The sequence below is a fragment of the Erpetoichthys calabaricus genome, chromosome 2 (assembly GCF_900747795.2).
Source record: "Erpetoichthys calabaricus chromosome 2, fErpCal1.3, whole genome shotgun sequence".
NCBI classification, from domain to species: Eukaryota; Metazoa; Chordata; class Cladistia; order Polypteriformes; family Polypteridae; genus Erpetoichthys; species Erpetoichthys calabaricus.
The window spans coordinates 264438103-264450276 of NC_041395.2; the positions used below are offsets into that span (position 1 = coordinate 264438103).

Below are 12174 nucleotides of genomic sequence, written 5' to 3' on the forward strand. Positions count from 1 at the left end.
ATAGCTGATAACACACACACGTTACATATTTTAGTGGTTTAAGGCAGCTTCAGGGAAGACAGGAACAAGTTCATGTTGGAATGCCAGTCTACTGTAAGACACACCTGTATACCCTCTTATACTCACTTGTACCAACCAACTAACCAACATGTCTTTAAGACATCAAGGGAATATGAGAGTACCTGAAGATAATCCCATACAGACACAGGAAGAATTTGCAAACTGCTTGTAAACAGTTACTGGATTTAAATCCAAACCCAGGACTCTGGACCACTGAAGCAGCAAAACTAATTAATGCTCCACTGTTAAACCCTATGAAGTATGATTACTAATTCAAAATTACTGTGCTAATGTTTCTGTCTAATAATAAATAAAAAAAAAACTGAAAAAATATGTATTGAATTAGAAAAAGTCAGTATGATTTATTTCAGAAGATACAAATCCATCAGTGTTTATATAGAACAGTGGCAATAATGATTTATGAAGAAAAAAAGTGTTACCATTTATTCAGTAAAAAGAAGGGACAGTTACAGTTACCACTTATTTCTTGTTTATTAAAGACTGGAAAATATAGTTATACATACTGTATATGTGCAATATAAGAATTACAACACAGACCTAACCAAATATGCAAAGATATTAATTTACAAACCTGGATTATACTAAGAATTTCATCATAAGTATGATGTTCTCCTTGACAGTTCACAAGGAAATCATTCAGCTGTTGAATGGCCATTCCTAGTACTCCCAATGTTGTGCTTTCAAACTCCAGTTCCATTAGTTACAATACTAGCAGCTGCTATTGCATCAGAGATCTGTCTTTGACTATCAGACATTTGTTGTCTGCTTCTTATAAACAGTCCAAGATCGGACCCATTACGAGTGAGAAGGTCTAACAAAAAAACATATTTACTCATTATTTCACTTTTACTGCAAGTGGTCTGTTTTCCAAATAAACAAAAAACATTTTATGAACCTTTTAATGAAATGTGTAATAGTTCATGATTTTTATCAAACTACAATTATAATTTTACATTGTTGTTGAATACATTTCAAGTTACATATAAATGGGTTGAATGTACAGTAGCTTTTAAAATTACTGCTGTAGCTTACTTAAAGTTTTAAAAGCCTGAATAAACAAGACATACTGATGCTGTTATATTAGAAAGAAAACACTGAAACAAACCTAAGTCTGGTGCAGGCCACAGATATTATCATCTATTGACAAATTTGGTATAGAGAGGAGTGGCTTCAAATCCCAGGCGATTATATGGCAAAGCATAAATATCAAATAGATCCTTAAGATCTTTCCGGCTTCGAATACTGTGAAGTCAGCACAATACACAATTAGTTCACAAATAACCTGACTGATTAAAATATACATTTTAAATTCCACAGTGTTACTTTTAGATGTTTCCTTGTTGAATTCTAGAAGTGTGCAGTTATAAGCAGCATAGTATTGAGGCACATATACAATCACACTGTTTTGATAGAACATTTGTTATACTTTATCATAGAAGGTGTATTCTGTGATTATTAGCCATTATGACTTCATCATTAAAACCTTTATGTTTTGGTATTATACCGTTGCAAATGGGCATACACTTAATTGTCAGTTTAATTCAGAAAATCTGCCCTTTATATGAAACTGCCCAATCAGTATTAGTATCATACAGTGTCTATACAAAGTATTCACACCCTTGGAAGTTTTCACAAAACCCATTCATTATACAACATTGAATCACAGTGTATATAATTTTTTTCACATCAATTAACAGAAAAAAATATACACACTGTTTAATATTAAACACATCTCTGCAAAGTGATTTAATTTAATTACAAATATAAAACACAAACTGTTCAAGCTTTGTCAGGTTGCATGGAGATCATGATTAAATTGCCACAAGTTCTCAACTGGAGTGAGTGGCTGGATTCTGACTATGCCACTCTAGGGCATTAATATTGTTTGAAGCCATTCCTGTGTAGCTTTGGCCTTTAGACTTTGGGTCTCTGTCTTGCTGGGAAAACAAACCTTATCTCAAGGCACAAGTTTCTTCCAGACTGCATCAAGGTTTTCCTCTAGGATTCATAGTGTTTTACCCTCTTCCCTCACTAGCCCCCTAGGGTCTTGCTAACAGTGGTTTTCTCTTTGCCAGTTTCCAATAAAACTGTGACTGGTGAAATACACCAGAAACTGTTGTTGTATGCACAGTCTCTCTAGACTGAGCCACAGCTTGCAACACCTGCATAATTTAATATTGTTTTTTGTATCAGTAAGGTGCTGCTGGAGTATGTGAATTTCCCCTTGGGATTAATAAAGTATCTATCTATCTATCTATCTATCTATCTATCTATCTATCTATCTATCTATCTATCTATCTATCTATCTATCTATCTATCTATCTATCTATCTATCTATCTATCTATCTATCTATCTATCTATCTATCTATCTATCTATCTATCTATCTATCTAGCTGTCATAGGTCTCTTGATGGTTTCCCTCACTAGTCTTCTTGCACAACCATTCATTTTTTATGGATAGCCAGCACTAGACAGATGTTCAACTATGCCATAGTCTCTTCCTTTTCTTAATGACTGATTTAACTGGACTCCAGGGGATATTCAGTGACTTTTAGGTTTTCTGGTATCTATCCCCCTGACATGCTTTTAAATCCCTTTTCACACAGTTTGCTTAGGGTAGTCTTTTGTATTTATTAGGCAGGTTAGGCTACAATATTGACATCACAAGTTGGAGATCCCAGATACAAGGTCATTTATACTATAATCGACTGAAACCCTTTGAATACAGGTGATCTCCATTTAACAAATTATGTGACTTTGAAAACAAATTGGCTGCATCAGGGATGATTTACAGGTAGGTATGTAATTGTAAATAAGTTGAAAATCCAATTCAAATCAATTGAATTGCAAGTATTTTCTGTTTTATATTGTAATTATTGGTAGATCACATTGCATAAAACTGTTTTGATTAATGTCAAAAAAGCCAAACTCAATCCAATTTGATTCAGTGTTATATAACAATAAAATGTGAAAACATCCAAGGGGTGAACACTTTTTATAGGTACTGTATATGAACAAAACCATATTTAAATCAGAGAATGGGTCATGTGCTTGTATGCAATTTTATATGAGAATAAGCAGTAATAAAGATTTAAATGACTTTTGAATGCAGCATGATATATGGTACCATGCATCCTACCTTCAGTGCATTAGGGACAGGAACTCTGTTGGGGTTTCTATCAATGGCAGTGTCAAAATGTATTAAGACTGGGTCACCATGCAAAAAATGTCCAGCTAAAACAGTCCTGTGCTCAGAAATGATAACAAAGGTCTAATGGAAGATTATATGACTTCTGCAGAATAACAGAGGAGTCAGCCCGAGTATAATTGTGGTGCAGAATGTATACTGTATATTGTATTCAGAAATAAGGGATTATACCTTGCCACATGAGAAATATGGCATACCAACCAAATTCCAACTCTGTCAATTCTGTATAAAAAGTAGTGTCTGCAGTGGGGTAATGAAAACAAATCCCTAAACCTGTGAAGAACATCACATGGATTAAATGATTTTCAGCTACTGATTATTTATGCCACACTGTAAAAACATTAAGAATACATGGCTTTATTTTGGCACATACCGATAACCTTTTTAGTGGTAGTATTTTTTATAATGATTCATGGTAGGCTTTTTTGGCACATGAATAAAATAAGTTGAGCAAAATGTTAGAGTCATGGGTTATAATAATAATAATAATATAATAATAATACATTTTATTATATAATGCACACCTTTCCCATGCTCAAGGCAAAGAATATAATAAAGAACGACAGCGTATACAGTATATAGCATTGTACAAACCAGATAAATAAATAAAGAAGATTAAGACAGTGAATTCTGAAAAAGAAAAAAAAACAGACAACATAATTGATGGTCTAGCACACACACACACAGGTTACATTAGCATCTTGACAGAGAAGTAAACTGAGAGAAGGGTAATAAAGTCAAATAGAGCTAACAGCCTTCCTGAACAGATGAGTTTTGAGTTGTTTTTTTAAAAGAATTCATGGAGTCAGCTGACCTGATTAATTTCGGTAGGTCATTCCAGGAGTCTGGGCGCTATACAGCTGAAGGCCCTGGTCACCCATTGGAGTATAGATTAGTGACGGGCACAAAAAGATTGCCAGAATCAGAGGACCTTAGTGGGCAGCAGGCACATAGTGATGGGAGAAGGGTCACTGATGTAGTTTTGGGCGCGAGGTTATTTAAGGCTTTTTTAAGTTATTAGTAGGATTTTATATTCGATTCTGTAAGACACAGGGGAGCCAGTGGGGACGGAGGAGGATGGGTGTGATGTGCTCGCTGCTGCTGGTTCGAGTAAGGACTCTTGCAGCTGAGTTTTGAATAAGCTGGAGCTGTGATGTAAGATTAGAAGGGGCACCTGCCAGTAGGGAATTACAATAATCGATGCGGGATGTGATAAAAGCATGGACAAATTTCTCAGCGTTAGAAAAGGAGAGGAAGGAGCAAACACGGGATATGTTACGGAGGTGAAAGTAAGAAAGTTTCTTAATGTGATTATGTGGGCAGAAATAAGAGAGGGAGGAATCAAAAATGACAGGAAGAGTCCTGGTTTCGAACTTCTTCCCACTTACGGAGAGATGGAGGCCACTGTTGCTCATTGGGACCTTCAAAAGTAGCAGAAATTTTTCTGTAACCTTCCCCAGATTTGTGCCTTGAGACAATCCTGTCTCGGAGGTCTACAGACAATTCCTTTGACTTCATGCTTGGTTGTGTGCTCTGACATGAACTGGCAACTGTGGGAACCTTATATAGACAGATGTGTGCCTTTCCAAATCATGTCCAGCAACTGAATTTACCACAGGTGGACTCCAATGAAACTGCAGAAACATCTCAAGGATGATCAGGGGAAACAGGTTGCACCTGAGCTCAATTTTGAGCTTCATGGCAAAGGCTGTGAATACTTATGTACATGTGCTGTCTCAATTTTTTTATTTTTAATAAATTTGCAAAAATCTCAAGTAAACTTTTTTCACGTTGTCATTATGGGGTGTTGTGTGTTGAATTCTGAGGAAAAAAATGAATTTAAATCCATTTTGGAATAAGGCTGTAACATAACAAAATTATATATATATATATATATATATATATATATATATATATATATATATATATATGTAGGGTGGGCCATAAGTTTCCATACATAGGAAAATAAATGTTTTTTTATGAAAAAACCATTTTTATTTGTATAATATGCTCTACATGACTGCCATTGTTTTGAAAACACATTTCAATACGTGTCCGCCGCTGCTGATGAACACATATTAGCACAGCTGGAGTTACAGTATGCTTGTAATGGCATCCATTGATTCATTCCCTAAGATGATTTATGTTTCGTATATTTTCCTGATACACCATGGCATTCAAATGCCCCCAAAGTATTGAAATGTGTTTTCAAAACAATGGCAGTCATGTAGAGCATATTATATAGGGAAAAATGTTTTTTCATAAAAAAAAAAAGTTTATTTTCTATGTATGGAAACTTATGGCCCACCCTGGTGTGTGTGTGTGTGTGTGTGTGTGTGTGTGTGTGTATATATATATATATATATATATATATATATATACACACCCATGATCATGTGTTAAAGGAAAAAAGGTTTAGCATGTGTCATTTCAAATAGGTATTTTCAGGCTAGCAACAGTGGAATAAACAGCACCTGTGCCATGTGGATACCTCACTTCTTTGTAAAACCATTCCACTCATGTCATATAAAATAACATCCTTTAAAGGAATTTTGAAGTCATATTAAATGATTATTAAACCTAAAATGGTATTACTGGAGTATACTATATTGTGTTAGGTGGCTCTTGACAAAGTCATCTTGCACATCCCAACAACTGAAACAACATCACATATACGATTTGTTTGGTTATGTTTGTATAAAGAGAGGTGCAGATGAAAGCCATAACTGAAAGGAGGAAAGTTAAACAAATCAATAATACTGACCTTATTTTACCTGTGGAATAATAAAAGCGCGATATGGTGGCGCAGTGGGTGGCGCTGCTGCCTTGAAGTTAGGAGTCCCGGGTTCACTTCCCGGGTCCTCCCTGTGTGGAGTTTGCATGTTCTCCCTGTGTCTGCGTGGGTTTCCTCGGGTGCTCCGGTTTCCCCTCCCAAAGACATGCAGGTTAGGTGCACTGGCGATCCTATATTGTGCTTGGTATGTGTGTGTGTGCCCTGCGGTGGGCTGGCGCCCTGCCCGGGAGTTTGTTTCCTGCCTTGCACCCTGTTTGGCTGGGATTGGCTCCAGCAGACCCCCGTGAGCCTATAGTCAGGATATAGCGGGTTGGAAAATGGATGGATGGATGGATGGAATAATGAAACCAGAAAATGTTTCTCCTTCTCTCCTTTTCAGAGAAACCATTTTGAGAACTTTTTGCAAAATGATTTTAACATGAATTAAAAGTTACATTTTACCAACAGCTGGTCAGTTGGGTTGTTGGCTACTGCAGCACAAGTACAGCTAGTCACTTTCAAAATTTGCTTTGTCCATTAAAAACCCAAGAATACACATTTTATTTTACTTTTTCACATCTCAGATTTCACCTTTGTTGAATAGCTAGTAATAAAATATTCATTTAAATTCACCACAGACGAACAAGTCTACAAACTAGGAAAATCATCAAACACATACTTACCTAAAAGATTTGAAGAGCTCCACAAATTCTGTGAAACTCATGTTACTATCTGAGATCATTAAGTTTTGAAAAACCTTTAAGCCTTTACTGCGGCCATGCCAGCTTCGACTGCTCCATGTGCTAAGTTAAACAAAAGGAAACATGATTGTTTAGTCTAAACATCTATAGCTATTCATCAGCTTATTGACATGCATATGCATAGACAACTGAAAAGCAAAACAAAATATGGCAATGTGCATAAATCTTCAGGATGTACTATGGTACTTGACAATCAGAGTGTTAAACAACAGTAGTTAGGTTGTCATTTAAAAGTTTCCCTTATGATTTCCTGATGATGATATCAATATACTCTTAGTACTTTCCTAAAAAACTTATCAAAAGGTACAGTAAAATCTCAAACAATTCATATTAAAATCATCTGAACTAATATAGTTAACCTAATTTTTTTTTACTATGCTTACATTTTCAGGGTTATGTTTAGTAAATGAATTAAGTAATATTTTTTTAATATTTAAGGTGGCAAGGATGCAGGATATGCTCACCTTTTATTACTCCTGTAAGTCTTACCTGCTACTGACACTTTGACGAACTATGCTAAATCAAGTTGTAATTAAAAATAAATAAATTCAAAGTTTCAGATGTGCCATGAGCTAGAAATAATCATATACTTCACAGAATATTGTTGATTTTATGTTGTCTTGAATTGTTAGAGTGTGTCTTTTTCCAATTTGAGAAGAAAGTACATAAAGAATCTTTCTATGGTTTAACTGTATAACTGATATAATGTAAATTTATTTATACTACAAGTACAGGAAAAACACAGTCATCAAATTATGAGTCATTGAATGATGAAGATTTTAAAACAAAGGTCAGTATACTTGATGATTAGACCCTCAGTTTGCACATAAAGATTGAATTTTAAATTTTAATTCCATCTTACTAATTTTTAGCTCTTGCTAATCGTAATATTTTAAAGTCATTTAATATTTATTTCATTTTTAAGTTAATTAATATTTTAATCTTAAGGTCCCTATAATCTTTAAGTAATACCTGTGCCCTTAGTAATGCTATATATACATACTGTAGGTCATTGCTTACCTATGTTTTATCCTCTTACTTGTTTCCTAAGTCAATGTGTCCAACACTGTCTTTTTAATTAACTAAAAATTTTTAAAAGTGTCACATGTTTTAAATATAGTTCTTTTATTGCACAGCTTCAAAATGTCAATAAATCCTAAAATGTACAGACAAGCAACTTTCTGAGTTCTAAATAAATGAAATACAGTCAGGTTTATTTGGATAAAATTGAAATATTTTCAAAATATTTAATATAAATTATTTTTTTTTGTCACTCATAGCCCAATGGAATCATTCTTTTTGTATAGGTGTTACTTACTATGATTGGCCTTTATTAGACTGTGATAGTACTGGAGAGGAAGCAGGTCTGACTGGACACGTCAAAGCTAAACTAGAGGAGCTAGAGACAGCCAGAGATTGAGATTTTCTTGATGGGTAGGGTGCTGACTCCAGTAAAAACCAATCCTGCAGCTCTCGTCTAGATCAAAATACATTCAAATAAAATTTAATTCATTTTTAAAATGAATTGTGAAGATATTAATCATATTACTTATACAAATTATCGATGCTAAGCAAGTAAATTTTTGTTTGTAAAATATTACTAAACACATAAAACTGTACGTTACTGGAAAAAAACAATATTTTTGACTCCCTTTTGTAAAAACTTATTGCCAACATTGATTGCCAATGATTTACTTTATTATGAAACAACTCCTTTTTTAAGAACAATATTTTCTGTTGCCCTGTGGTGAGCTGGCGCCCTGCCCGGGGTTTGTTTCCTGCCTTGCGCCCTGTGTTGGCTGGGATTGGCTCCACCAGACCCCCGTGACCCTGTACTTAGGATATAGGCGGGTTGGATACTGGATGGATATTTTTGTCTTAAGTAAAACACCATTAAAGTTTAAAGCTGAATCAAAGTATGATTATGTCATTACAACAGTAAAAAAGTATGTGAGCTAAGTAGATTTCTAACAATACCAGATTCTTCTTGCTCTACAAACTCTGGAGGGTCAGAGCCACTCCTAATACGGGTTTCTTTATATGTTTTTGGTTTTCGAGGCACCATCTCATCATCTGTAGCATCTCCACTATCTCCCTGTTGATAAAAAGATGAAAGACTTTAGAAAATACATATATGGGTGATTGTTAAATTATCCTAAATCAAAAATAATTAGTCTGGACTCCCTTTAATTTAAATACTACTGCTAACCAACGCAATATGAAGGTCCTGAAATATCTGCCTTGATTATAGATGGATATGTTTCTTTCTTACCCTCATAAAAGACTTTCTTTTTCTTTTAGTTGAGTTGATTCCAAGTGTACTGTTCCTCTGTACTGCAGGCTTCTCAACAACTTTGGTCATTGTTCCTGTAATTTGAATTGCCTGAATTCCATCGCCTACCTCCAAATAATTCAATGGCTTGAGCTAGTGTTTGGTCCCCTCATATTTACCATCCTCCTGCAAATATATTGTACAGCTTACATATCCAGTATTAATCAATAAATACTCTGTTTGGATGAAATACAAATTTATGAAAGGCTAAATTTCAGAAACACTTTTAAAGGAAGTGCTCTTGCAAAAAAATATTTTGACAGTGACACTTGACAGAAATTACTTTATTACAAGGCTAGCTTTAAAGGAACCATATTCAAAATCTTGGTGCCTCCACATTGATTATGAACACGGAAGGATTATAACATTTAGGAAATACTGTCCTGTTACACATAATTAAAATCATACTAAATATTATATGACCTTCTAGAATAATCACATAATGTGATTAAAAAAATTATTTATATCAAAAACACATTAAATTACAATATCGTGCATCAATATAACCCTACAATCAACTAGTATGCAGCAATTTCTGTACTAAACTACAAGATGGAGTGTACAGGTTTGAAGATATTTAAAAGTAATGTTAGGCAAATCAGCTACTAAGTGAAATATGCATGGTGCATTACAGAAATACCTCAATGAATGATACTTTTGGAAATCAACAATTTCTTGAGTCTGGTTGTGGCTATGTGCATGAGTGGCCATATCAGGGACTGGGTACTCTGTCAAAGCTGTTTCCTACCTTGTGCCTCTGTGAAATAGAAATAGATTAAGTGGGTCTTGAGAATAATAAATTTAATATAATTTATAATATTTTCAAGTTCTCTAACTATCCATGTAGGAAATATAAATTGAAAATTCCACATGCATTAAACTTTGTCATAGACTAAGACAAGAATTTGCGATTTTTTTAAGAAGATTCTGAAGGAAACCAAAAACCCAGTGGACACATCAAACTGGAATGTTAACTAAGAGCCTCAACCTGCATATCAAAAAAATTAAATCTAACCTTCACTGCAATCACAGTAACTATGATGTCAAAATAAGAAACAGAAATTGCATTTCTTTGTATCATTTCAATGAGCATTTGTTATGTTTATTTAACAGTTAGAATTTGTGAAGTTTTACTTATAACTATTAAAATAAAATTAACAACAATCTCTTCCAATTTCTATTACTATTCTGCTCATTGCTTTTTAATTAAAGCTTTACTATTTTTATCCAAAATTGCTATGAAGATACAAGGTACTCTATGCCTTGAACCAATAACATTTTCTAAATGTACAGTATATCTTTAAGTTAAAAGATTTTGCTGTCTTTTGCAATATATTTCTAATGGCTTAACACAGTTACCTGATATAAACTGATGTACTGTCTTCTCAGCCACTGAAGCCTCTGATCAGGAAATTTCTTCACTTTTCTCACAGCAGAAACCAATTGTTGCAGTCCATCATAAAGCATTTTGGCAGTATAAGCTGGAGCCACAATGTGCAGCAGCTTATTATCAGTAGTATGCACACCATACAGTAATGTGATCCCATTCTCTTCCAATGACATATTACATAGTTTGTTTTGAATGCAAACAGCATGCATATCAATTCCTGGATGGCCCATATATACGGCTTTTACTGCATATAAGTCCAAGAACCCATCAGAGAGTCCATTTAGTCCTACTTGTCCACAAAACTGCAACTTACAAAAGCTAAGTTCACCACTGTTACCTCGGTAAAACATTCTTCATTTTAATATTTGATGGACAACAATTTGCTGACTTAGACCAGGTTAAAAAACAGTTATCAGGCTGTAACTTTAACAAGCAGCGAGCAGAGAGATGAGTTTCTTGGTCAAAATGAATGACTGTAGACCCTTGGAGTTAAAAACTGGTGGACATCAGGCTTAATAGATAAAACATACCAAGGGATAAGTTCAGTATCATGGTGTGAAAGCCTTCTGTTGTTCTTCTGTTCCTTGAAAATCCATATCCTTGGTCTGCTCAAATAAATCTCCTTCTGAATCTGAGAGGTCTCCAACTACAAATCTAAACAGATGCAGCAACTCAGCCCACCAAATAAAATAAATGCCTCTGTAATGTTTAATTAATAAATAAAATATGCTAAGCATTTTATATTTACATTTTATATTTACATTTCACCATTCCATCAAAATAAAAAAAATAACACAGAAGGGCTTTCTTTCACTCATGAAAGTAACAACAATGCCATATGATTAAATAAGAAAATCACTGAAAGGAGTAAAATCTTGATACTATACCTACATAAAAGTACTATGAATGCCTGTTCTCAGGCAAAATAAATATACAAAAAGGTGGGTAAGTAAATGTGCATAACAAATAGGCAGATATTAAAGTATCAGCAAACTTACAGCACACCGTTGGACTCAGATGTTTTTCTCACAGAAGAGGAGCTACAAATAAGTAACAGAAGGCAGAAGAAAAAGAAAGGAAAAATCACAAAGAAATGTGAAAAAGTGCCAGGTGAAGAAACCTGCCAAGTAAAGGGCAAGGAGCTATAAGGATTGACATTCTCTTTCAGATAATGCCAGAATTTAATTTTTAACAAAACAGGCATGGCAGGGCCAAGAAAGATTTGGAGCAAAAATGAACTCAACATTTCTAAGCATAAATCTTCTCATTTTTATTATTAAAAAATATTTAATGCTACTAAAGACAAGCTGAATTAACATTATGAAAACAGAAAACCATTATTAGCTCTGGATAGCTAGTAATTAAGATAACCTAATATCCATTCAGATACTTTTTCATAAGCTGTCAGGTATTCTGCTTCAATTACATGACTCATAGTTAGTTTCAGATTTCCATAACATCTTGTGTGAAGTAATGTGTCCAGGGTTCAGTCTCTTAAAGGTACAAGTACAGTAATCCCTCACTTATCGCGGGAGATAGGTTCCAAGGCCGACCGCGATAACTGAATTTCCGCAAAGTAGGGACACCATATTATTTAATTATTTAACGTGTATTTGGACGTTTTTAAA

At 34.3% G+C, this 12174-nt stretch overlaps 1 protein-coding gene across 1 annotated transcript in view; it reads right to left on the reverse strand.

The window, feature by feature from the left end:
• plce1 (phospholipase C, epsilon 1) overlaps window positions 1-12174 on the reverse strand; it is a 310336-nt gene that overhangs the window by 63706 nt on the left and 234456 nt on the right. The window contains 13 exon segments of the mRNA XM_051923099.1: window positions 653-763; window positions 765-892; window positions 1187-1323; window positions 6747-6866; window positions 8143-8288; window positions 8797-8919; window positions 9097-9195; window positions 9197-9259; window positions 9262-9282; window positions 10516-10896; window positions 10898-11035; window positions 11037-11102; window positions 11104-11200. Coding sequence (XP_051779059.1) covers window positions 653-763; window positions 765-892; window positions 1187-1323; window positions 6747-6866; window positions 8143-8288; window positions 8797-8919; window positions 9097-9195; window positions 9197-9259; window positions 9262-9282; window positions 10516-10896; window positions 10898-11035; window positions 11037-11102; window positions 11104-11200 — 1630 coding nt within the window.